The sequence below is a fragment of the Grampus griseus genome (assembly GCF_964374135.1).
Source record: "Grampus griseus genome assembly, chromosome: 3".
Taxonomy (NCBI): Eukaryota; Metazoa; Chordata; class Mammalia; order Artiodactyla; family Delphinidae; genus Grampus; species Grampus griseus.
Window position 1 is genome coordinate 126,853,399 of NC_139019.1, and position 27,735 is coordinate 126,881,133.

Below are 27,735 nucleotides of genomic sequence, written 5' to 3' on the forward strand. Positions count from 1 at the left end.
AAACCAGTTGACTGAAACTGGTCTTCTGTAGGTGACCTGGAGCAGCCACTTGCAAAGTATGGTCTTCAGACCCTTCAGGGCTCCCAAGACCATTTTAAGAAGCCCACGACGTCAAAACTGTTTTCATAATAATACTAAGCTGCGATTTGTTTTTCCACTGTGTTGACATTTGCAGTCATAGTTCAGAAGAAATGATGGGTAAAATTGCTGGCGCCTTAGTGTAAATCAAGGCGGTGGCACCAAATTATGCTTGTCATCGTATTTTTCCCCGTCACACATATACGTATACAAAGGATAAGCCGGTTTCACTTAAGCACGTCCTTGATGAAGCAGTCAAATTACTAATTTTGTTAAATCTTGACCCTTCGGTACAGGTCTTTTAATATTCTGTGTGCCAAAATGGAAAGTACACATGCAATACTTCTACTGAAAAAAAAAAAAAACTTCTACTGAACAGCTAACAAAGTATAGGTCATTCAGACCTGAGTACTGGGCAGACATTTTCTTGAAAATGACAGTAATGAGACCGTCGCCTCAAGAAAAACAATCAGTAGTATTTGTTGCCCACAATGAAATTTGAGCTTTCGAGCAAAATCAGAAAAAAAAAAAAAACTGGTATCCAGCACTGTGACCTTGACAGCTTCCCTCTACTCAAAGACTTTTCTGATGAGATTAGGAATGATATTAATGAATGTGACTTTTTTTGATATCGTGTAATGAAATGTGCCAGCAGTTGGAAGATCCACATAGCTCAGGGAATCAGTATCTTCCCAGATGACCAAAGGGCGATGTTAGAAAATTGTGCGTGGGTAAAAGGTCCATCCAAGGAGCAAGATTACCAGTGGGTTTTCGTGTAAGAGAGGATGAAAAGGTCAGATTCCACATTACAACTAGCTTCTAAGACACTCCATGTGTCGAGTTTTGGTGTAGTATCAAAGAAAAATTATCACAATTGTCGGAAGAGGCTATTAAGATACATACTGACTACATGTCTGTGTGAGGACAGATTTTCTTCAGGTACTTCCACCAAAACAACATATCACAACAGCTTGAATGCAGAAGTAGATAGTCCAGATGTGAAACAAGACATTAAAGCGATTTGCAAAGAAGGAAAATAGTGTCCTTCTTCTCACATTATACTTTTTGGAAAATAGATTACTTTTTGTTAAAAATTGGTTATTTATATTAACATGTAATAGGTTTATTGTTATTTTAAATTAATGTTTTAAAATTTCTTGGTTTAATTTATAATATATGTCAGCAGACATAATCCATATAAGCAAAAACTGTTTGGGATCCTCAATAATTCATAAGTGTATAAAGGGGACCTAAGACCAAACAAGTATACAAGAACAGATTTGGAGCGTAAAGAGATGACAGAGATGTGTGAGGCTTATTTCTCCCTCCCACCCCCTGCAGTTAAGACTCTGCATCCATGGAGTTGATTTTGTGATAGGTCATATGGGTTTGGGTAATCCCAGCTCATGGCCATTGATTAAAAAGCATGATTTTGGTCAATTGCCTGGAATCCTGCTGTTTCAGAGCTGAAGTGTGGTGTTCTGGTCCAGTCCCCTCACTCTACAGACGAGAGAACAGGACCGGAGAAGGGAAGGGAATTGCCATATGGAGTTAATGGCAGAGCCAGGGCTGGAGGGACCTGATCTCCCATGAAACCCAGCTCAGAGGCATTTTGGGGAGGCCTCTGGTAGGCAGGTGGTTTGGATACAGTGCTTATCTTTGCCCTTAAGTGGATTAAACATTGGCCAAGATAGAAATTTGCTTAGTCCATCATCCTGCACTTAATCTCCTGGTCACTGGCCACTGATAATGAATGAGTCACCCCTGTACCCTTACTGTCCTTTAGTTTAATCCAGGAGAGCGCTTGCCTCTTCTCATTCAGACTTGAAGCAGTTTTCTTCATCTTGCCTGAGAAGCTTGGGAGACGGTAGGAAGGTCAAGAGATTTTCTTCCTGGAGATAGAGGGAGAAAGGTTACCGAAAGTAAAATTCCTTTCCAGAGAGTGTAGATGGGTCTTATTTATTGCGGTCTTTACAAGTTAACACATGACTTGCTTTCAGTTTCTACTGAATTGCAGATTTGAAGAAATATGTGGAAGCATCATTTATGACGTATTTAGGTTATTTGCACAGAAGAATTTCCAGACAGTGCCAGGGGCCAAATCCTGATTAAGTCTGTGGTACCATGTTTGATCTTTTCCGTATCCTGCTGGAGTAACAGAGGATGGAAAATGCTAAAGATGAGGCCACTGACGTAAGTCCTTTGAGGAGCTCCCATTCTGTATGGAATGCCCACCCTCACCCAACCTGAGCGGCCACAGAGCTGATGCACTCCTCTGTGTTGGTGCTCACGCCTGTGTCTGGGCGAGTGTTCCCAGGCTCTTCTTCCCTGTTGGCACACACACAGAGCCCTACGTAGGGCCCAGCTGGGCTCAGCTCAGGTCTCTGCACGCTACAAACCCTCACCTCCCTGCCCCTCCCTGGGCACTGTTCCTGGACTCTTCCAAGGACAGGGATCTTTCTACCTTGGGTGGTTGTTAACGTGTCTGCTTTATCTCCTTAGAGACTTTTATTAGTTTTTAGAGACTGAGGTCCATATCTGGTTCATGCTGATTTCCACCATTGCATTAACACAATGTTTTACACATTATAGATGGTATTTGTTGAGTGAAAAAATAATGAGGACACTTGAGAGACTTTACAGTTGCAGCTTCAAGTGGACAGTCTGTACAACAGATGAGGGAAAACTGTGTCCTCAAGGCAGAAGGATAAACTAGGTGACTGTGTGAAGAGGGCTTCTCCAATCTTAGGCATTTGACTTTTTTTTTTTTTTAATAAAAAGTACACCAGGGACTGCAGACCCCCACTGTCCCTCTGATGTAATCTCCAAGAGAGGTGGACTTTTCAGATGCTTCAGGGAACAGAGTTTATAGCCCAGTGACTAACAGAGTGGGCTCAGGGGCTAGACAGCCTGGGTTTGAATCTAGGCTCACACTCAAGGTACGTGGCCTTGAGCAAGTTGCTCCCTCATGCATAAGGTGAAGTTAATACCTATCTCATAGGGTTGTTCTGGAAATTGAATGAGATAACTCATGAAGGCACTTAGCACAGTGCTAAGTGCTCAGTAAATGCTAGCTCTCATTATTGTTAACATGCCCTTGTCTGCCTTCTTCCCACTTCAGATGGTTCCAGACCCTGATCCACCTATTAAAAGGCAACATTGGCACAGGACTCCTGGGGCTGCCTCTGGCCGTGAAAAATGCAGGCATCTTGGTAAGGGTCTGTGTCGGTGCAAGGAAGTATTGTGACACATTTTAGGAGACAGTGGTTTTATTTTCATTTACTTCATGGAAAACATTTTAAAATGGGAAGCTTTTCTTTTTCAAATTCAGTTGAGAAAAAGTAAAGTTCAGGTGTTCATTCATCTAAAGATATATATATATTTTTTACATCTTTATTGGAGTATAATTGCCTTACAATGGTGTGTTAGTTTCTGCTTTATAACAAGGTGAATCAGTTATACATATACATATCATCTAAAGATATTTATTGAGGATCTTCTGTGTGCCAGGCACTGTTCTAGACTCTTAGAATATTATCAGTGAATAAAAACAGACAATGATTCCTTTCCTCATGGAGCTTACTTTGAGGCGAGGAGGAGGTACTTGAAAAGTTTCTGGAAGTTTCTATCAATAATATTAACTAATGAGTTAGTAGCAGAAGTCTGTCCATTTTCTACACAGTCCTTCCATGCCCTACCCTTAGATGGCCAACTCTGAGAATCTTATTTTTTTCCTTTCATGATTCTCCCCCTATAGGCTGCCTATCCAAAGCCATTCTGGTTTCTTTTAAAGTTGGAGAAGCTTAGAGACGGGGATTGTCCTCCGCTAAGGACGGTGTTGTGGCATTGCTCTGGAGAGAACTCTCCCCCTTCCACCACCCCTTAGCCTGTCTCTTCTTCCCACGCAGTCCCAGGAGCCTTCTATTCTGCCGATTGGCAACAGTCTCGGAATAGCCTTATCTTGTGTCATTCTCCTCTGGGAGATTAATTCTCTAGAAGGCCTGCTGAGGTTCAGATGATGCCCGTCCTACTCAGCTCACCTCTGTGAGCACGTTTGTCTCTCGAAAGCTCTGCCGGAAGTTCTGTCATTGGAAGGTTCCCTAGTAAATTTCTGATCATTTGCAAATCCAGTTCTAATTCTGTCTGCTTGTCTCTCCCCCTCTTACCCACAACGCCTGTCTGCAGATGGGTCCCCTCAGCCTGCTGGTGATAGGCCTCGTGGCTGTGCACTGCATGGGTATCCTGGTGAAGTGCGCTCACCACTTCTGCCGCAGGTGAGAGCCCTCCGAGCCACTTCTCGAGTGACAGATTGTCCTTTGGGGTTCCGTTGCCAACACTGAAAGTGAGCACTTAACACAGATCACTCTGGACTCTGTGCCGGCTGAAGGTGGCTGCTAGTCATCGCAGCACTGCCTTTCCCTGGCGATTTTTGTGTTCTTCTTTAGCTTGCTGTCATCTGTCGCACTTACTTATATCCAGTGGACAGAGACCACATTCTGGTTTTACGTACTTTGTAATATTTACCCCATTGAAAAGGTTTACCAGATGGTTGTTAATTATAAGGGAAGTAATCGTCCCATTGACATAAGACTTCTGCTCCTTGAAAGCATCAGACCCAGGACTCAGCGGTATGCCTAGGGTGGCTGATGGGGAACCGGCCCAGGTCTCCCGTGAGCTGTGTTTGTTCTGTTGTTGTCGTTGTCTGACCCCTGCACTCTGCCCTTCCTCTCCCTCCCCTCCTCCCAGACTGAACAAGCCCTTTGTGGACTATGGGGAGACGGTGATGTATGGCCTGGAAGCCACCCCCGTCTCCTGGCTCCGGAACAACGCCCACTGGGGAAGGTAATGGGTTTCCTTTTTCTTTGCGGCTGTGGCCGCCGGGTGTGGAGGCCTTCGGATAGGGAGGTGAGGTGTGGGAGACAGTGCAGCTCGTGAGAAGAGCATTGCTTGGGTCTGTGGACTTGAGTTCTAGCTTAGCTCTGCCAGTGGTCATTTGTGTGACCCTGGGCTGTGTGACCTCTCCTTTCCGTGGGCCTCAGTTTCCTCATTGGTAAAACTTGGGTCCTGCCCTGAAAGACATTGAAGGGCTCTCCCAGCTTTGACAGCTTGTGACCAGTGATTATATTTCATCCCCTTGTTTGGTTAACAGACATATTTAAGCACACTCTTATAAGTGGTACAAAACAATTTTAGGTATAGGGAGGGGGGTTTCCCTGAGGGATATTATGTAGTCCTGGCACTCCAATAGACGGAGAAAGATGCATGGGAATCTTGAGAACAAGAGATCAGGAAAAGGATATACCAGTAGAGAGAGTCATGAGCTAGAAATACACCGCCGGAGCCCTGAGAGGGAGGAGCCCTAAAGACGCTCTTCTCCGCCGTGCTGTGGCAGATGAGAAGCGCACGTGATAGGAGCTTTCAGGGCAGGGTACTGGGCAGGAGAAGGAAGGCTTCAAGGAGGAGGTGAGGTGAGCCAGAACAAATGGGTTTGTTAGGGAAAGAGACGTTTCAGGAGCTGGGTTGGGAGGTGTTTGGAAGTTTCTCCTTATGGTAACTTTTCAGATGCCTGGAGAGAAATATTCTACTGTTTGTTTCCTATTTGAGGAAACGGTACATGTAGATGTAGAAAATTGATAACATCGAGGGCTGAATCCTTTTTTTTAAAAAAAAGTTGAATCACCTTAAAGTTATGTTCTCCAGAAAAACTCCTTGTTGTGGTCATAGGGAGACTTTTACCTTCACACATAGTCAGCTTCTTCCTGTGATGCAGGATTATGTAATTCTTTCAGCAAAGTCGTTTTCTGTGCCTGGGAGAAGCCAGATTGCCAAGTGACCACTGTTGGTTGGTTGGTTGTTAGCTGATTCTTTCTTGACCTCTCTTCTTCTCTCCTCTTCCTTTCTTCATCTCTTTTTTCCTCTCTCCTCCTCCTCTCTTTCCCTCTAGCCCCATACCTTCCCCCTCCTTCCTTACTCCCTCCCTCCCTGCCTTCCTTTAATAAAATTAATGTGTGCTGGTGGTTAAAAAAAATTTTTTTTTTTGGAACAAGATAGGAGAACATAAAGTGAAGAGTAAAAGTATATCCCGGTCACAGTTGCATGGGTTTTCTTTTGGAATTTTCTGAATATATACAAACATACACACATTCTTAACATTTTTTATACTAATTACCATACTATGCATACTGACTGGAAACTTGTTTTGTTTTTTTCCCTTAAAGGTCTTAGACATTTCTTTATCAGCACATGTAGATTTAACATATTCTTTTTATCTGTTGTATTCTGTTTCATCTCATAATGGCCTATAATTTAATCATTTTCCTTTTGATGACCCCTTAGGTTGTTACCAGCTGTTGTTGTAACAGTGCTTCAACCAGCAGCCTGTTTTGGTACATCAATTTCTGTGTCCTTATGTGAGAGTCAGTTGGTTCTTAGATGCAAGTTATAGAAAGAGATCTGTGAAGGGGTCCACTTCTTGGGCTTTTATGCTGAGGGTTCCCTGTAGCTTTAGGACAAACAGTGTGAGAGGGGATAGGAGGGCTATGGGAAGCGGGTAGCCAAGGGGCTGGGTAGTGGTCCTGGTGTATGTGCTCCGCCCCGGCCAGTGCAGTGTCAGGACTGTCTCGAGTCTGCCTGACCGCGTGCAGCACTCCTGACATGAAGCCAGGAAGGGGACCTCGGGAACCACACAGATAGCACCTCCTTCACCTTCCTCTAAGGCTCTAGACCAGTGACACGTGGCACATTTTCTCCTCTTTCCTGGGCACACTCATCCTTGTCACCTGATGGGAAGGGTCTGTGATGACTTGGGAATAAGCGCTGTTCAAACACCTGTCTCTCTGGCAGTCTTGCTTGCTATCATTACGATCTTTGTCTTCCTTCCTTCCCCACCTGCAGGCACACTGTGGACTTCTTCCTAATCGTCACGCAGCTGGGATTCTGCTGTGTCTATTTTGTCTTTCTGGCTGACAACTTCAAACAGGTAGGCCCTGGTAAAAAGAGAGACTGGCAAGAGATGAGTGGACTTCCTGTTTAGGATCTCTTCCAAGCCAGTTTTGTTCAACACAAGAATTGAGATCTTAACACTTTACGTAGAACAGTGTCAGTGTCATTTGATTTTATCTAAAGACCCGGGGCGTGGGACTTCCCCCGTGGTCCAGTAGTTAAGACTCAGCAGTTCCACTGCAGGGGGCACAGGTTCGATCCCTGCTCAGGGAACTAAGATCCTGCATGCTGCATGGCGTGGCAAAAAATAAATAAATAAATGAAAATTAAAAGAAAAAAAATACTTTAGAGAGACCCAGGGCGTCGAGAAACCTCAAGATGTCTTGCTGTCCTCCTGTCTTTAGGTAAGATGTGATCAAATCCAGTTCAGACATTCAGGTGGCTAACAATTACGAAGATCTCCAAAGACAGTTCACTGACCACTAACTTTCTATGTGGGCTTCTTCACACGCTGAGCCGTTAGCCAAGAATCCCTTCTGGTGGGAGGGCCACTGGCCTTTGTCATTTGAGAGGGTTTCCCTGCAGCTTTTCTTCCCCTCGTTCTAGGTGATAGAAGCAGCCAATGGGACCACCACCAACTGCCACAACAACGAGACGGTGATCCTGACCCCCACCATGGACTCGAGACTCTACATGCTCGCCTTCCTGCCCTTCCTGGTGCTTCTGGTGTTCGTCAGAAACCTCCGAGTCCTGTCCATCTTCTCCCTGTTGGCCAACATCACCATGGTGGTCAGCCTGGTTATGATCTACCAGTTCATTGTTCAGGTATGACCCCAGGCTCCCCGCTCCACCTATTAAATAATCAGAGAAACAAAGAAAGTGAGTAAGTGGAACATAAATAGGGGTTTGTTACTTATGAGCAGTGTACTTAGGTTAGGGCTTCTCAGCGTGGGCACTGTTGACGTTTGAGCTGGATAACCCTTTGTTGTGGGGCTGTTCTGTGCATCGCGGGATGTGTAGCAGCATCCTGGTCTCTACCCACTAGGTGCCAGTAGCAACCGCTCCCCAAATTACGACAACCAAAAGTGTCTCCAGACGTTGCCAAATGTCCCGGGGTGGGGGAGCAAAATCATTCCCACTGAGATCACTGGTTTAGACTTTTTCCCAGTTAGATAATTAAGACATGATCATTGTATAAGATTGGAAAATAGAGAAAAATATTAAGATGATTCTTATATTAACCTATAACATTTATATTCTTATATTAAATAATATAAGAATCATCTTATCATATAATATATTGTAATAAGGAATATTATATTATTATTTTACCACTCCAGTTTTATATTTATTCAAATAGTAAGTAATTCCTTACCACTCCAGTTTTATATTTATTTGTCAGAACTGTAAATCCGGTGATTATTCCACCTCACGTAGCCCATGTGGGCAGGTCTGTGGGGAGGTGCAGGAGAGGACATCTGTATATAGATGGGTAGAAGATCAGGCTGAGGAAAATGTGCCCTTAAACACTGGTTGATTATAGACATTTGCCAAGACTTGAGAAAAGGAAGAAAATGAAAGCATGTGAATAAAAGAATAACTTTTAAAAAAGGTATGTAAATTTAATTCCCCAAATAACTCATCAATACATACTTATGAAAATACAGACAGCACAAGTACCTTTTGAACACTCCACCTCCACCCTGAGTCTCCTCCACTCTGGGACCCACTGTGTGTGTTTCTCGGTCCTGCGAATGCATTTACACACTGTATTCCTATGTAGAGAAATATATAAAGCAAAAATTGGTTTTGTGCGTTTTTTTAACATAATTAAAAAAATTATTACACGTAGTGTTCATCTGCCTCGCTTTTTTTCTTTGACAATATCTCAGAAAGCCTTCCATGCTGATATACCTGGTTTCATCTCATTCTTTTTAATTGCTAAATAGTATCTCAGAGAATAGACGTGCTGTAGTTTCGTAGCCTGTCAAGTCATGTATCATCTGTAGTGTCATTTAGTATTATGACAGTGAATATTCGTATGCCTTCCTTCTTGTGGACATGTATAAATACTTCTCCAAGATAAGCATCTAGAGGTGCTTAGAGACGCAATTGCTAGACAGTGTGCACTGTAGAGTTTTTTATATTGCCAAGTTGCTTTTTCCAAACGCTATTACCAATTTCACATTGACTTCCTTCCACAGTTTGTAAGCAACCCCTTCTAGCCACACTGTGTCGATCTTTTAAATCTGGCTCAGTCTGACAGGTGAACATTACCTCATTTTCACAGTCTGCTTAACAGTGACCCGGTTACCCCCTGATGAGGTTTCTAGGAAAACAGTGGGTCATAAAATACAAGGACTTCCTGTACTGAGGAAATGGCATACTGAGTTTAGACTAACAGTGTAGTCAGTGAGCATTTACTGGTATTTCCTTCTCCCAGTAAGTCAGGTGGATGGCAGATGTTGACTCTTCTCCTGCAGAACTATTTTCTTTTTTTTTTTTGGAATACAAATTTTTATTCTGGGTACTTTTTACCATTTCAAACATCATAAATAGCTAAAGACAAACAAACAGACAAAAAACATATTGCAAAAACAATACAAAAAGATTTAAAATATATAATTTACATATAATAATCATGTAAGTATATGTCTTCATTATATATATTTTATTCATAATTTCGTTTATAGCTTTATTTTAGTACCTTTTATGGTTCTAGTAATGTAAGTGATATCCTTTATAAAAAGCCTTGCAATATTCTTACTAGCAGTCAAGGTGCAAGAATACCAAATCAAACTAGCCAAGGATCTAAGCAGAACTATTTTCTAACGCATAAAATAGACAGCTGTCCATGTCCCATTTTTTTATGGGACTGGAAGGAGGACCTGTGAACACATGAATGACAATTTCCAGAGAGTTTCTTTCCCTATCTAGCCAATTAAGTTAAAACAAGCAAGGGTAAATAAATGTATGATTTGACTTTGTAATTAGAGATCTCAGTCAGTGCCTAGGACACACTGTGGTGAACGTTAAAGACAAAAACGGGTGATGCCAGCTCATGTAGACACCGCATTTAATTTCAAACCACTGCAGGTTGTTGGACTGTGGTCGTTGCTGTGATCAGAGGGCTGGGATGGGAATATGGGTTCCATAGCATCTCAGTCCCCCCTGAAAGTCCATCCAGGGCATTGTCTGTGCCTCGTACAACCTGCGCTTTTGGATGAGGCAGCCCTGCTGACTTCCCGAGAGCGATTCTGAGCCTGTCTCTGGGCTCAGCCAGGAGGTAGGCTGTGATCTGATGGTGCTATCTGCCCGGGTCTGGCTGTGTGTCCAGGAGCTTCATTTTGATGTGGTACACAGCTAAAGATGTCCCTCTGGGTTGTTTTTGTTGTTGCTGTTAGTTCTGTCCCATCTTGGCATTTTACCCCCTTTACCTTGATATTTCCTCCTGCTGTCCAAAGTTCCTGAATTTTCACCTAAACCCGAGCCTGTACATGACCGATGCTCTTGCGCCTCAGGCTCATGCCATTGTAGGAAGTCGCCTGATGCCTTCCACCCGAGCAGCTGTCTTCATCATGTGCATGACAAATGGCACAGTTCTGAGCAGAGTGCCTTGCCCAGAAGGGCTCCCAATAAATCCAATAAATGTGTTATCACTGCATATCCTGAATTCTTTTTTTTTTTTTTGGCCGCATCGCACAGCTTGTGGGATCTTAGGTCCCCTGACCAGGGACTGAACCCGGGCCATGGCAGTGAGAGCTCAGAGTCCTAACCACTGCGCTGCCAGGGATATCCTTGATTCTGAGATGTATTTTTTCACAGTTAATAACGTTTCCAAAATTGGAGTACATCTGACAATCCTTATGTACATTTAACAGCATTTTTTTCAAAAAGCTGTTACAATTATATGATAATGTGGTACAAATGAGGAGGTAATATGTTGCAAGTGAGCCGATTTTAATTTGTACATTTCTTTGTAAATGAAAGTTTTTCCCCAAGTTTAATTCGTTGGGGTGTAAGGCAGTAGCAGTCATTATGTATGTAGAATTATAAATTCCTTCTGCTGGTCTCATTCACACCGGTATCCCCAGACATGTATTTTGAAATTCCCTCTCTGATATCTCAGCCCGATCTGATATATCACTCTGGGCAGTAGTCATCCATTAACCGACAGATCCAGTAACTTCCTGTTTTCAGGAACTTTAGTTACACTGTGACTGAGGGATAATTACGGGGTGATCTCACCCTCATATTTCATCAAAGAACAAAAATATTTACGAGTCTTGTCTTCATTCTAGGAACTGAAGTGCTTCTTTTTTATTTTTTATTTTTTGGCTGCGTTGGGTCTTCATTGCTGCGTGCAGGCTTTCTCTAGTTGTGGCAAGCAGGGGCTACTCTTCTTTGCGGTGTGCGGGCTTCTCATTGCGGTGGCTTCTCTTGTTGTGGAGCACAGGCTGTAGGCGCACGGGCTTCAGTAGTTGCAGCACGCAGGCTAAGTTGTTGCGGCACGCAGGCCCTAGAGCATGCAGGCTTCAGTAGTTGTGGCACATGGGCTCTAGGGCAGGCAGGCTTCAGTAGTTGTGGAGCGCAGGCTCTAGAGCACAGGCTCAGTAGGTGTGGCACACGGGCTTAGTTGCTCCGCGGCATGTGGGATCTTCCTGGACCAGGGATTGAACCTGTGTTCCCTGGCAGGTGGATTCTTAACCACTGCATTACCAGGGAAGTCCCTGAAGTGCTTCTTATGAGAGATCTAACTGATTTCTTAGCAGGGGCTCAGAAAAAAAAAAAAAAAAGCATTTAAGAAATCCTTTTTATCTTAGGAAGACTATAATATAATTGCTTTGAAATCTTTCAAAGAGAAGCCTATTACAGAGAGGAATAGTAGATCTCTTTTTTGCTCTCTGATATTATTCCATCACACTGTTAGAACATTCCCCATATCTCTCTAGAGACCTCTTTAGGGAAATCAGTTTTAAAAGATTGTAAAAGGCAGTTTTAAAGTCATTTTTAAATCTAAAGGCCAAATTCTGAAAGGATGGCAGCTTCTGCCTCCTCTGAGTCCTGCTCCTTTGATACTGTCCATCACTGGGGACTCTTGCCCATTAGTCATCCAGGTGGGTACATACTTACATTGTACCTGCAGTTATCAAGTGCCTTCGTTTTTATTTGCCTTCTTTTTAAAATGCTGTTTTTGCTATTTTTTTCCCCATATGTGCTGATACTCCTGTCGTGTGCCTATCAAAAATATTTTCCAAGTGTTGATTTACAGAATTTTTGAAAAAAGAGAGAAAGGGAAGTAGAGAAAGTGCTCATCTAAAAATCTACCACCTTTCCCTCCAGCTTTATCTGTGTGGAGTGTTTACGTAGTTGTATCATGGTGAATATATAAATTTAAAAAATATTTTTCTCGTTACTATTTTATAAGCAGTTTTCATGTACTACTTAGTTACCCCACTCTTTACTTTTTAAATAGTGCATAATATTCTGTGGTGTATTGGATGTGCAGTAAACTACCTGTTCAGATGTTTGGGAGCATTTAGGTTGTTATCACTTACTGTTAAAAAGCCTTGCTCAACTTTTTTCATATTTTCATCATTTTTTTTCTACTTAGATTGTATTTCTGGGGATGGGATTACCTAGTGAAAGGACTTGATTCTTTTTATGCAGTCTCTAACATTTGAGGGTTTTTTTAATAATAAATTTAGTTTTTTAGTTTTGGCTGCATTGGGTCTTTGTTGCTGTGTGGGCTTTCTCTAGTTGCGGCGAGCAAGGGCTACTCTTCCTTGTGCTGCACGGGCTTCTCATTGCAGTGGCTTCTCTTGCTGCGGAGCAGGGGCTCTAGGTGCACGGGCTTCAGTAGTTGCGGCTTGCGGGCTCTAGAGCGCAGGCTCAGTAGTTGTGGGGCATGGGCTTAGTTGCTCGTGGCATGTGAGATCTTCCCAGACCAGGGATTGAACCCACGTCCGCTGCGTTGGCAGGCGGATTCTTAACCACTGCGCCACCAGGGAAGTCCCAACATTTGAGTTTTTAATGATACTTTGGTGTAGTCTTTCCCCAAAGCAAGTAGGGTTTTCTCAGCGATGGAAAAAAAAAAAGAAAGAAAGAATATAAATGTCCCCAAGTCACCTGTCCCAAACTTAGGAAAGGTTTGACCTGTCTGATGCTGGGGTTGAAATCATGAATCTCTGTATAGCCTTTGGTCTGTTTTATTTTCTCTCTTTCAGGATATCCCAGACCCCAAATTCCTCCCCTTGGTGGCATCCTGGCAGACCTACCCTCTGTTCTTTGGCACGGCCATTTTTGCATTTGAAGGCATCGGGATGGTAAGAGTTGCACTGTGATTCTCTGGTGCCCTCAGTGTCCTTGAGGTCTGCTTTAAGGAATGCTGAGGAAATGCTATTAGAAATTATCTTCTGAGTCTTATTGGCCAGTTAATGAACAGCGTTTCAAAGACTCCACTGAAGTTTCCCAGCTCCAGGTTTTGGAAGTAAGTTGTATGTAGTTTGAGAATGTTTCCCTTCAAGCCCTCTCTGTTGCACACTCATCTCCTGTGTGTGCAGTAAGCAGCAGTGCCGGGCAATTCTGAACACAGGATCTAGATTCAGACTGACTTGGGGTGAGTCCTGGCTCTGTCAGAGAGTAGCTGTGTGACCTTGTGCAAGGACTCGCCTGCTCAGAGCCTTCATTGTTTGCTTCTGAAAAGTGGGCTTAATGTTTAGTAGTTGTTAGGATTAAATGAGATATGTGTAAAGTGCTTTGTACGGTCTCTGACATACGGTGAGCATAAGTACTTTTTATTTTCATTAATAATACTATTGATTTTATTGTTAAATCAATAAACCTATGAACGAATTCTCTGCCCTGGAACACTGTTGAGCTGTATTTTCCTTGTATAAATGAGTAGCCTTTAATCCTAGCTCAGCTTCCCCATGTTGGTGCTGTGATTCCACCAAATTCTTCTCCTAAAGGGAGGGATCTGTCACTCAGGTGTACCTATTTTGGTTTTTATTTGTGCTTTTCATAATGAATGTCCAGTATTCTCTGAAGAAAGTTATTAGCTCTGCTGACCTAGGGCTTAGGAAATGGGAAGACACTTCTTTCATGGAATATCTTTTTGTCCCCATCTGATTGTCCTGTCACCTTATACACTTTTAAGAAAACCTAGAAGCTGGACATTTTGTGTCACAATTTGAGGAATTGCCCAGGTGGTGTCCATGGAACGTGAGGCTCTAACAACATGGGGGAGGCTTTTCGAGTGATTGTGTGTACATGGTTGTCCTGAGGTTTTGAACCTTTCCCTATGCTTGCTCTTGGGGCTTCTCATTGCCCAAGAAGAATGTCTCATCTTTTTTTTTTTTTAAATAAATTTATTTATTTATTTTATCTTTGCATGGGGTCTTCGTTGCTGCGCGCGGGCTTTCTCTATTTGCGGCAAGCGGGGGCTATTCTTCATTGCAGTGCGCTGGCTTCTCACTGCGGTGACTCCTCTTGTTGTGGAACATGGGCTCTAGGCGCGTGGGCTTCAGTAGTTGTGGCTCGCGGGCTCTAGAGCGCGGGCTCAGCTGTTCCGTGGCATTTGGGATCTTCCCAGACCAGGGCTCGAACCCATGTCCCCTGCATTGGCAGGCGGATTCTTAACCCCTGCACCACCAGGGAAGCCCCAGAATGGCTCATCTTGATTCACAGACATATATGGTTTCCCTGCTGCTGGGGCAGAGGCCTGAAGGGGCCTGTATTATAGCAGGAGAAAGAGGTCCCGAGCACTCGGGACTGGAAAGAAGAGGCTGAGTGAGTGCGGAAAGATGCCCGGGTTTCTTTAGGAACGTTGTACTGCATTTGTCAGTTTCCCCTAGCAGCACAGGGCAGAAATTGTTCTTTGCTTCATTTCATTAGCTGAGGCTTGGATACAGAGTGATTCTGTAATCGTCATTATCTGTTACTTCAAGATTTGTCCATGTTTTCTCTTTTTACAATAGAGACACTGCTGTTTTGACTGTTAGTTTGGATCTGAGGGCTGTTGGGCATGACGGGTAAGAGCAGTGGACTCACTGGGATTTCCCGTGCTCTCTCTCTTTCTGCACCATTGACCTGGGCTGGCTGGGCTGGAGGAGATGGGCACCCTGCCCTCTGGCTCCTGAGACTCTCCATAGAAAGAAACCCAAGGAAAGCTTAGAAACTGTTTCTCATTGGCTGTGGATCAACTGAAGCTTGAGCCCCTTGAGCCGGGCAGCGGGTGGTGGGGGGGGTGGTGGGGGGCAGGGTTGCTGAGGGCCAGTTGGAGATACAGAGCAGTGATACGCCCCAGAGCCCCAGGCCGGCAGCTGGCTCAAAGGGTGTGTCTGGCTCAGACCTGCTCTGCCTCATTTCCCTCAAGGAAAATGAGCATAACGACAAGATCAAAGACAGTTGGGACGGGCGGGGGTGGGGGGTGGTGGGGCGGGGGCAGTTTGATGTTGCCGTGACTCACGTTTTGGGAGTCAGGCCAGCCAGGGGCCGTTGACAGCAGATCATGAAGGTTGTCACAGTCACACTTGCTATTTTCCCTGTCCCTATACGAACCAGCCTTCATTAAGGGCCTTTCCTAACAGTATGGAGGTTTCTCAAAAAACTAAAAATAGGGACTTCCCTGGTAGTCCAGCGGTTATGACTCCTCGCTCCCAATGCGGGTTCGATCCCTGGTCGGGGAACTAACATCCCACATATCGCAACTAAGCCCACACGCCGCAACTACTGAGCTTGCGCACTCTAGAGCTGGTGCGCTGCACCTAGAGAAGCCCACATGCCACAACGAAGACCCAGCACAGCCTAAATAAATAATAAATAAAAATAAATTTATTGAAACAAAAACCTAAAAATAGAGTTGCCATGTGATCCAGCAATTCCAGCAATTCCACTCCTGGGCATCTACCCAGACAAAACTATAATTTGAACACCCCTGTGTTCATAGCAGCACTGTTCACAATAGCCAAGACATGGAAGCAACCTAAATGTCCACGGACAGATGAATGAATAAAGAAGATGTGGCATACACACACACACACACACACACACACACACAATGGAATATTACTCAGCCATTGAAAAGAATGAAATAATGCCATTTGCAGCAATGTGGATGCAACTAGAGCGTATCAGACTAAATAAAGTAAGAAAGAGAAAGACAAGTATCATCTGATATCACTTATATGTAGAATCTAAAATACGACCCAAACAAACATATCTACAAAACAAGAACAGACTCACAAATAGAGAGAACAGACTTGTGGTTGCCAGGAGGTCGGGGGTAGGGAAGGATTGAGAGCTTGGGGTTAGCAAATGCAAACTATTACATATAGGATGGATAAACAACAAGGTCCTACTGTATAGCACAGGGAACTGTATTCAATAACCTGTGATAAATCATAATGGAGAAGAATATGAAAAAGAATATATATATATGTATGACTGAGTTACTTTGCTGAGCAGCAGAAATTAAACACAACATTATAAGTCAACTATACTTAAATGTTTTAAAAGAAAATTTTCATAATAAAAATTTTAAGTGTTAAAAAAAAAAGGGGCCTTTCCTTGGCTTTGGCTAATGTTAAAGAAAGTCCTGGGCTTCCCTGGTGGTGCAGTGGTTGGGAGTCCGCCTACCAATTCAGGGGACACGGGTTTGAGCCCTGGTTCGGGAGGATTCCACATGCTGTGGAGCAACTAGGCCCGGGCACCACAGCTACTGAGCCTGCGCTCTAGAGCCCGCGAGCCACAGCTACTGAGCCTGCCTGCCACAGCTACTGCAGCCTATGCACCTGGAGCCCGTGCTCCACAACAGGGGAGGCCACCACAATGAGACGCCCGCATGCCATGGCTGGGGAGAGCCCGTGTGCAGCAGCAAGGACCCAACGCAAGCAAAAATAAAATAAATAAATTAAAAAAAAAAAAAAAGAAAGTTCTCTGCTATGAGGGAGAAGACCGTGAGGATCAGTGGTTTGAAACAGTCTGGAAACGGGGTTTTGTTATACATCTCCACGAGCCTCAACCTCCAGGGTCCTCTCGGTTTCTCTAACTTGGAGATTTCACTTGTCACTGCTAGTGCCCACCCCTTTTGAGGTAAGGAAACAGTTTCTGGGAACTGGAGTGGCAGTTTTCCCTGACCTGCATTTTGCATTCTTGGGACAGGTTAGTAGAGCTGTGATTTCAGGTGAGGTACAGCTGGCTTGGGCCACCACCCGTGTCTCTTCCTTGTTGCGCTGGGTGGGCATGATGCGAGAGGGCCTGCTGGGTGCCATGCCACCTGCATTTGAGGAGCAAACAGCACTCCCAGCCCACAGGGATCTTGTAGCCAGAGGCAAAGAGCCAGGCTGTGCCAGGAGTCCTGGCTTCCGGGCCTGCCCGCCCTTACCTCCCGGGACTTCCTGCTTAGACAGCAGGCTCCAGAGCTCCTCCAGCTCGGCAAGCGCAACTAATGAGGAACAGCTTGCATTTGTCTGTCTAGTCAAGGACAGATGTGCTTTGGGGGAAGTTGGGGATAGAGAAGTTACTTTTTTCTGAGAATATTACTTTGTTGTTGTCATTGGCCGTTAATGTTGCTTTATTCTATGCTTTCTCTTCTCTCACTACTCTCCTAGGTTCTGCCCCTTGAAAACAAAATGAAGGATCCCCGGAAGTTCTCGCTCATCCTCTATGTGGGAATGGCTATCATCACTGTCCTCTACATCAGCCTGGGGTGTCTGGGGTACCTGCAATTTGGAGCTAACATCCAAGGGAGCATAACCCTCAACCTGCCCAACTGTTGGTATGTTGGGGAGGATGGAAGCCTGGGAGCACTGGGTTTTTAAAAAAATTAATGAGGGTCAGAATGTGATTTTTTCCTCTTCCCTATCTCTTAAATCAGCCCACTTCACTTTTTTAAAAAAAATTATTTTATTTATTTATTTTTGGCTACGTTGGGTCTTCGTTGCTGCAGGCAGGCTTTCTCTAGGTGTGGCGAGCGGGGGCTACTCTTCATTGCGGTGCGCGGGCTTCTCACTGCAGTGGCTCCTCTTGCTGCAGAGCACGGGCTCTACGCGCATGGGCTTCTGTAGTTGTGGCACGTGGGCTCAGTAGTTGTGGCTCGCGGGCTCCAGAGCACAGGCTCAGTAGTTGTGACGCACGGGCTTAGTTGCTCCACGGGATGTGGGATCTTCGCAGACCAGGGCTTGAACCTGTGTCCCCTGCACTGGCAGGCGGATTCTTAACCACTGTGCCACCAGGGAAGCCCCAGCCCACTTCACTTTAGCTCTCACTTGCCACCAGCCCCTAGCCTAGCACCATCCCTCCTTGGCTGCCCAGTAAGCCTTTTGGCTGGTTTCCCTGCCTGGGTCTGACTCTCTCTCCCCATCTGTTCTCCTCTTGTTACCCATGTGAGCCATCTAACCCTTAGTGCAGTCATGCACTTGCCCATTGAGAAGGCTCAAAGGCTTCCTTTAGTTCTTATGATAAACAGGAAACCTTCAGGTACAGTCAGGGCCACTCAGGCTCTAGCCCCACCCCTACCTTATTCCTTCTCAGTGAGGAGGACTCAGCCTGGGCGTCACTTTGTTTGAGAAACTTCTCTGATGTCTCAGCCGCAGCAACTTCAAGTCTAGGTCAGTGGCCCTCCTCTCTGCTGCCCTGGAGTCCCGTGAGGATCCTGTCCTAATTCTTCTCCCATTGTGTTGTAGTTGTCTGTTTACCTGTACTGTGATCTCCCTACATTGTAAGCTCTGAGGGCAGCAACTGTCCAGTTCGTCATTTTACTCCAAGCCCCTGGCACAGTGCCTGGCGTACGATCAAAACCCAGTGAAAAGTTTTTGAATGAAAAGGAGGACTAAGCGCTGAGACTGTGAGGCATTTATAAATGAGGAGAGGTTACCAGGAAGCCAGTGGGGCCCAGAGGATAGAGGTGATCTGCCGTGTCCCAGCTCTACGGCCTTGGACAGATCACAGCTTCTCACTGCCTCAGTTCCCCTTTCTGGGAAATAAGAACAGTCATTTCTGCCAGGATTGTCAGGAAGAGCAAAAGACGTGTGTGAGCTTTCTAATACTGAACTGGCGCTATGGGGAAGTAGGATGCTGCAAGAGCTTTATGCTTTGCGTGAGTCATCCCGATGGAAATGGACGCTGCATGGATTGGCTGATCCCTTGACTGACGCTGCCATTTCTCCCCGGAGATCTGAGCCCAGAATGGTCAAGCATCCAGTCCATTGACCTTGAACCGTTCTAAATAGACGGAGAAAGAGGAGGGCAAACCTGCCTGGTTCCCAGCTTCTGCTGTGCCTGTCCCATGGCTGTCACCTGCTCCACGTGCAGGTGCAGATGGAGCCTCTCACCGTGGGCCCGGGATGCTTGGGAACCCTTCTGTATCTCATTTTCCCTAAGTCATGGTTGCTGTATTGTAGAGAAGCACTGAGACACACTGAAATGCTTCCTAAAAAGGTAGATGTCACAGGGTGTGTCTTCAGCAGCAGTTCTGTTCGGAAGATTACAGTTTCATTGCAGAGAGCAGCCGTGAGCAGATTCTGAGAAGCTTGTCGAATGCCCTAGGGATCAGAATAACCTTTCAGGCCAGTCTGGTTTTAGAACTCTGATCAGTGAGGCATTGTACAAGGACAGATTGAGAAAATCGAGAAAAACGTCTTTTCAGGAGTATCAGCGTTTCGCACAGGACACCCTAATCAGCAGGGCTTTGGGGACTAGGTTTGTTGTATGGCCAGCCAAGTGGTAGCCCTGAAATGGGCTTTTGTTTTCTGAAAGTCTTTCTCTTTCCCTCTGATGCCTGCTTTTAAATTTCCAAATGTTCCTGCCCTTTCAAGAGAGAAGAGTCGGGTGGTAGCTCGCATAAGTGAAGATAAGTGGATCAGGGGCCGCAGAAGCAGCCCACATAATCTGAAGCCATAGCTGAGCATCTGTCTTCTTTCCTCTGATGTTTCAAACCCAGCTACCCTGATCTTTCTGCCTCCATTCGGGTGTGATTTATTTGGCCATCCCAGCAGGTGACTATCCTGATTCTAGACTTGCCAGCACTCCAGAAGGCTTCGGTGCTGCACTGAGTTTAATTATAGAGCCACTAGCTGTTTTTTTCCCCAAGGATTTTTATCATCTCTTCTTGGAACAAGTAAGACATTTTGTCAATCTCAGTTTCTTCCAGGATGTTCTGCTCATAGCATTAGAACATCTTCTAGGTATTAATTTCGACCACAGAGGAATTCAGTATGCGTCATGCACAATATAATCACCACTTTTAAATAGATTTCCAAGGCAGGGAGGTCTGTGTTTCTCACTTCATAATGCATGAGGGTCTTATGTGAAGTGGAGCTTTGCTTAGGGGCAGTGTCCTTCCCTTTAATGATCAAGTCAGATCTGTGAATACTTACTGATGATACCTTTTTACTCCTCTGCACAGTCCTAGGCCTGGGATAAGATAGACATGTCCCATGGTGAGTCAGCAGTCTCCCTGAGAAGCTACACATGAAGCAGTAGTAGGATAGTAACCCTAGTGGAATGCAAAGATGGATTTTGCTCCTGCCTCTTGCCCTGTGTGGTCACTGTCCGATTCTAGGGAGCACTGAATTAAATGGGAAGGATATAAATAGGCTTGTTGGAGTTATATTGCATTTTTTTATAACATCTTTATTGGAGTATAATTGCTTTACAATGGTGTGTTAGTTTCTGCTTTATAACAAAGTGAATCAGTTATACATATACATATGTTCCCATATGTCTTCCCTCTTGCGTCTCCCTCCCTCCCTATCCCACCCCTCTAAGTGGTCACAGAGCATCGAGCTGATCTCCCTGTGCTATGCGGCTGCTTCCCACTAGCTATCTATTTTACGTTTGGTAGTGTATACATGTCCATGCCACTCTCTCACTTTGTCACAGCTTACCCTTCCCCCTCCCCATATCCTCAAGTCCATTCTCTAGTAGATCTGTGTCTTTACTCCCGTCTTGCCCCTAGGTTCTTCCTGACCTTTTTTTTTCCTTTTTTCTTAGATTCCATATATATGTGTTGGCATATGGTATTTGTTTTTCTCTTTCTAACTTACTTCACTCTGTAGGACAGACTCTAGGTCCATCCACCTGACTACAAATAACTCAATTTTATTTCTTTTTATGGCTGAGTAATATTCCATTGTATATATGGGCCACATCTTCTTTATCCATTCATCTGTTGATGGACACTTAGGTTGCTTCCATGTCCTGGCCATTGTAAATAGAGCTGCAATGAACATTTTGGTACATGACCCTTTTTGAATTATGGTTTTCTCAGGGTATATGCCCAGTAGTGGGATTACTGGGTCATATGATAGTTCTATTTTTAGTTTTTTAAGAGACCTCCATACTGTTCTCCATATTAGTTGTATCAATTTACATTCCCACCAACAGTGCAGGAGGGTTCCCTTTTCTCCACACCCTCTCCAGCATTTATTGTTTGTAGATTTTTTGATGATGGCCATTCTGACTGGTGTGAGATGATATCTCATTGTAGTTTTGATTTGCATTTCTCTAATGATTAATGATGTTGAGCATTCTTTCATATGTTGTTGGCAAATCTATATATCTTCTTTGGAGAAATGTCTATTTAGGTCTTCAGCTCATTTTTGGATTGGGTTGTTTGTTTTTTTGATATTGAGCTGCATGAGCTGCTTGTAAAGTTTGGCTTTGTCAGTTGCTTCATTTGCAAATATTTTCTCCCATTCTGAGGGTTGTCTTTTGGTCTTGTTTATGGTTTCCTTTGCTGTGTAAAAGCTTTTAAGTTTCATTAGGTCCCATTTGTTTATTTTTGTTTTTATTTCCATTTCTCTAGGAGGTGGGTCAAAAAGGATCTTACTATGAGTTATGTCATAGAGTGTTCTGCCTATGTTTTCCTCTAAGAGTTTGATAGTGTCTGGCCTTACATTTAGGTCTTCAATCCATTTTGAGTTTATTTTTCTGTATTGTGTTAGGGAGTGTTCTAATTTCATACTTTTAAATGTACCAGTCCAGTTTTACCAGCACCACTTATTGAAGAGGCTGTCTTTTCTCCACTGTATATTCTTGCCTCCTTTATCAAAGATAAGGTGACCATATGTGTGTGGGTTTATCTCTGGGCTTTCTCTCCTGTCCCATTTTTTTTTTTTTTTTTTTTTTGCGGTACGCGGGCCTCTCACTGTTGTGGCCTCTCCCGTTGCGGAGCACAGGCTCCGGACACGCAGGCTCAGTGGCCATGGCTCACGGACCCAGCCGCTCCGCGGCATGTGGGATCTTCCCGGACCAGGGCACGAACCCGTGTCCCCTGCATTGGCAGGCAGACTCTCAACCACTGCGCCACCAGGGAAGCCCTAGTCGTTTCCCTACAAATTGTGAAAGTTTTTGTTCTAGTTCTGTGAAAAATGCCAGTGGTAGTTTGATAGGGATTGCATTGAATCTGTAGATTGCTTTGGGTAGTAGAGTCATGTTCACAATGTTGATTCTTCCAATCCAAGAACATGGTATATCTCTCCATCTATTTGTATCATCTTTAATTTCTTTCATCAGTGTCTTATAATATTCTGCATACAGGTCTTTTATCTCCTTAGGTAGGTTTATTCCTAGATATTTTATTCTTTTTCTTGCAGTGGTAAATGGGAGTGTTTTCTTAATTTCACTTTCAGATTTTTCATCATTAGTGTATAGGAACGCTAGAGATTTCTGTGCATTAATTTTGTATCCTGCTACTTTACCAAATTCATTGATTAGCTCTAGTAGTTTTCTGGTAGCATCTTTAGGATTCTCTATGTATAGTATCATGTCATCTGCATGATACTACATCTTTACTTTTTCTTTTCCGATTTGGATTCCTTTTATTTCTTTTTCTTCTCTGATTGCTGTGACTAAAACTTCCAAAACTATGTTGAATAATAGTGGGGAGAGTGGGCAACCTTGTCTTGTTCCTGATCTTAGTGGAAATGGTTTCTGTTTTTCACCATTGAGGACAATGTTGGCTATGGGTTTGTCATATATGGCCTTTATTATGTTGAGGAAAGTTCCCTCTATCCTTACTTTCTGCAGGGTTTTTATCATAAATGGGTGTTGAATTTGTCAAAAGCTTTCTCTGCATCGATTGAGATGATCATATGGTTTTTCTCCTTCAATTTGTTAATATGGTGTATCACATTGATTGATTTGCATATATTGAAGAAACCTTGTATTCCTGGGATAAACCCCACTTGATCATGGTGTATGATCCTCTTAATGTGCTGTTGGATTCTGTTTGCTAGTATTTTGTTGAGGATTTTTGCATCTATGTTTATCAGTGATATTGGCCTGTAGTTTTCCTTCTTTGTGACATCTTTGTCTGGTTTTGGTATCAGGGTGATGGTGGCCTCGTAGAATGAGTTTGGGAGTATTCCTCCCTCTGCTATATTTTGGAAGAGTTTGAGAAGGATAGGTGTTAGCTCTTCTCTAAATGTTTGATAGAATTCGCCTGTGAAGCCATCTGGTCCTGGCCTTTTGTTTGTTGGAAGATTTTTAATCACAGTTTCAATTTCAGTGCTTGTGATTGGTCTGTTCATATTTTCTGTTTCTTCCTGATTCAGTCTTGGCAGGTTGTGCATTTCTAAGAGTTTGTCCATTTCTTCCAGGTTGTCCATTTTATTGGCATAGAGTTGCTTGTAGTAATCTCTCATGATCCTTTGTATTTCTGCAGTGTCAGTTGTTACTTCTCCTTTTTCATTTCTAATTCTGTTGATTTGAGTCTTCTCCCTTTTTTTCTTGATGAGTCTGGCTAATGGTTTATCAATTTTGTTTATCTTCTCAAAGAACCAGCTTTTACTTTTATTGATCTTTGCTATCATTTCCTTCATTTCTTTTTCATTTATTTCTGATCTGATCTTTATGATTTCTTTCCTTCTGCTAACTTTGGGGTTTTTTTGTTCTTCTTTCTCTGATTGCTTTAGGTGTAAGGTTAGGTTGTTTATTTGAGATGTTTCCTGTCTCTTAAGGTAGGATTGTATTTTTATAAACTTCCCTCTTAGAACTGCTTTTGCTGCATCCCATAGGTTTTGGGTCACTGTGTTTTCATTGTCATTTGTTTCTAGGTATTTTTTGATTTCCTCTTTGATTTCTTTAGTGATCTCTTGGTTATTAAGTAGTGTATTGTTTAGCCTCCATGTGCTTGTATTTTTTTACAGGTTTTTTCCTGTAATTGATATCTAGTCTCAATGCATTGTGGTCAGAAAAGATACTTGATACAGTTTCATTTTTCTTAAATTTACCGAGGCTTGATTTGTGACCCAGGATATGATCTGTCCTGGAGAATGTTCTGTGTTCTCTTGAGAAGAATGTGTATTCTGTTGTTTTTGGATGGAATATCCTATAAATATCAATTAAGTCCTTCTTCTTTAATGTATCATTTAAAGCTTGTGTTTCCTTATTTTCATTTTGGATGATCTGTCCATTGGTGAAAGTGGGGTGTTAAAGTCCCCTACTATGATTGTGTCACTGTCGATTTTCCCTTTTGTGGCTGTCAGTATTTGCCTTATGTATTGAGGTGCTCCTATGTAGGGTGCATAAATATTTACAATTGTTATATCTTCTTCTTGGATCAATCCCTTGATCATGATGTAGTGTCCTTGGTCTCTTGTAATAGTCTTTACTTTAAAGTCTATTTTGTCTGATATGAGAATTGCTACTCCAGCTCTCTTTTGATTTCCATTTGCATGGAATATCTTTTTCCATCCCCTCACTTTCAGTCTGTGTGTGTCCCTAGGCCTGAAGTGGGTCTCTTGTAGACAGCATATATACGGGTCTTGTTTTTGTATCCATTCAGCCAGTCTGTGTCTTTTGGTGGGAGCATTTAATCCATTTACATTTAAGGTAATTATCAATATGTATGTTCCTTTTCCCATTTTCTTAATAGTTTTGGGTTTGTTATTGTAGGTCTTTTCCTTCTCTTGTGTTTCTTGCCTAGAGAAGTTCCTTTAGCATTTGTTGTAAAGCTGGTTTGGTGGTGCTGAACTCTCTCAGCTTTGGCTTGTCTGTAAAGGTTTTAATTTCTCCATCAAATCTGAATGAGATCCTTGCTGGGTAGAGTAATCTTGGTTGTAGGTTTTTCTCTGTCATCACTTTAAATATGTCCTGCCAGTCCCTTCTGGCTTGCAGAGTTTCTGCTGAAAAATCAGCTGTTAACCTTATGGGGATTCCCTTGTGTGTTATTTGTTGTTTTTCCCTTGCTGCTTTTAATATTTGTTCTTTATATTTAATTTTTGATAGTTTGATTAATATGTGTCTTGGCGTGTTTCTCCTTGGGTTTATCCTGTACAGGACCCTCTGTGCTTCCTGGACTTGATTAACTATTTCCTTTCCCATATTAGGGAAGTTTTCAACTATAATCTCTTCAAATATTTTCTCAGTCCCTTTCTTTTTCTCTTCTTCTTCTGGGACCCCTATAATTCGAATGTTGGTGCATTTAATGTTGTCCCAGATGTCTCTGAGAGTGTCCTCAGTTCTTTTCATTCTTTTTTCTTTATTCTGCTCTGCAGTAGTTATTTCCACTATTAATATCTTCTAGAGAATTTTTATTTCATTTATTGTGTTGTTCATCATTGTTTGCTCTTTAGTTCTTCTAGTTCCTTGTTAAACGTTTCTTTTATTTTCTCTATTCTATTTCCAAGATTTTGCATCATCTTTACTATCATTATTCTGAATTCTTTTTCAGGTAGACTGCCTGTTTCCTCTTCATTTGTTAGGTCCGGTGTGTTTTTACCTTACTCCTTTATCTGCTATGTGTTTTTCTGTCTTCTCATTTTGCTTATCTTACTGTGTTTGGGATCTCCTTTTCACAGGCTGCAGGTTCATAGTTCCCATTGTTTTTGGTGTCTGTCCCCAGTGGCTAAGGTTGGTTCAGTGGGTTGTGTGGGCTTCCTTGTGGAGGGGACTAGTGCCTGTGTTCTGGAGGATGAGGCTAGATCTTATCTTTCTGATGGGCAGGTCCACGTCTGGTGGTGTGTTTTGGGGTGTCTGTGGGCTTATTATGATTTTAGGCAGCCTCTCTGCTAATGGATGGGGTTGTGTTCCTCTCTTGCTAGTTGTTTGGCATAGGGTGTCCAGCACTGTAGCTTGCTGGTCGTTGAGTGAAGCTGGGTCTTGGCGTTGAGATGGAGATCTCTGGGAGATTTTTGCCGTTGATATTACGTGGAGCTGGGAGGTCTCTTGTGGACCAGTGTCCTGAAGTTGGCTCTCCCATCTTAGAGGCAGAGACAGCACTGTCTCCTGGCTGGAGCACCAAGAGCCTTTCATCCACACGGCTCAGAATAAAAGGGAGAAAAAATAGAAAGAAAGATAGAAGATAAAATAAAATAAAGTTATTAAAATAAAAAATTTTTAAGAAAAAAAATTTAAAAAGTAAGGGAAAACAAAAAATCGGACGGATAGAACCCTAGGACAAATGGTAAAAGCAAAGCTATACAGACAAAACCACACACAGAAGCATACACATACACACTCACAGAATAAGGAAAAGGGGAAAAAGTAATAAATCTCGCTCTCAAAGTCCACCTCCTCAGTTTGGGATGATTTGTTGTCTATTCATGTATTCCACAGATGCAGGGTACATCAGGTTGATTGTGGAGATTTAATCCGCTTCTCCTGAGGCTACTGGGAGAGATTTCCCTTTCTCTTCTTTGTTCTCACAGCTCCCGGGGTTCAGCTTTGGATTTGGCCCCGCCTCTGCGTGTAGGTCGCCTGCGCATGTCTGTTCTTCGCTCAGACAGGACGGGGTTAAAGGAGCCGCTGCTTTGGGGGCTCTGGCTCACTCAGGCCGGGGGGAGGGAGGGGTACTGATGCGGGGCGATCCTGCGACGGCAGAGGCCGGCGTGACGTTGCAGAAGCCTGAGGTGCGCCGTGTGTTCTCCCGGGGAAGTTGTCCCTGGATCACCGGACCTTGGCAGTGGTGGGCTGCACAGGCTCCCGGGAGGGTAGGTGTGAACAGTGACCTGTGCTCGCACACAGGCTTCTTGGTGGTGGCAGCAGCAGCCTTAGCGTCTCATGCCCGTCTCTGGGGTCCGCGCTGATAGCCGCGGCTCGCGCCCTTCTCTGGAGCTCCTTTAAGCGGCGCTCTTAACCCGCTCTCCTCCCGCACCAGGAAACAAAGAGGGAAGAAAAAGTCTCTTGCGTGTTAGGCAGGTCCAGACTTTTCCCTGGACTCCCTCCCGGCTAGCTGTGGTGCACTAACCCCTTCAGGCTGTGTTCTCCCCGCCAGTCCTCTCCCTGCGATCTGACTGAAGCCGAGCCTCAGCTCCCAGCCCCGCCCGCCCCAGCGGGTGAGCAGACAAGCCTCTCGGGCTGGTGAGTGCTGGTCCGCACCGATCCTCTGTGCAGGAATCTCTCAGCTTTGCCCTCCGCACCCCTGTGGCTGCGCTCTCCTCCGTCTCTCCGAAGCTTCCCCGCCCCCCGCCCCGCCCCCCCGCAGTCTCCGCCCACCCGCGAAGGGCTTCCTAGTGTGTGGAAACTTCTCCGCCTTCACAGCTCCCTCCGAGAGGTGCAGGTCCGTCCCTATTCTTTGTCTCTGTTTTTTCTTTTGCCCTACCCAGGTACGTGGGGGAAGTCTGAGGTATTCAGCCAGCGTTCAGTAGATGTTCTGTAGGAGTTGTTCCAGATGTATATGTATTTCTGACGTATTTGTGGAGAGGGAGGTGATCTCCGCGTCTTACGCTTCCGCCATCTTGAATCTCCTCCACCTTGTATTTTTAATTG

The 27,735-nt window shown here is 44.0% G+C and overlaps 1 protein-coding gene across 1 annotated transcript in view; it reads left to right on the forward strand.

Moving 5' to 3' along the window:
* SLC36A1 (solute carrier family 36 member 1) overlaps positions 1-27,735 on the forward strand; it is a gene marked incomplete at its 3' end in the record, with an annotated part of 40,691 nt that overhangs the window by 2,028 nt on the left and 10,928 nt on the right. The window contains exons 2-8 of the mRNA XM_082652155.1: positions 3,200-3,290; positions 4,264-4,352; positions 4,825-4,920; positions 6,973-7,057; positions 7,627-7,845; positions 13,248-13,346; positions 17,634-17,800. Coding sequence (XP_082508281.1) covers positions 3,200-3,290; positions 4,264-4,352; positions 4,825-4,920; positions 6,973-7,057; positions 7,627-7,845; positions 13,248-13,346; positions 17,634-17,800 — 846 coding nt within the window. The remainder of the gene's footprint in view (positions 1-3,199; positions 3,291-4,263; positions 4,353-4,824; positions 4,921-6,972; positions 7,058-7,626; positions 7,846-13,247; positions 13,347-17,633; positions 17,801-27,735) is intronic.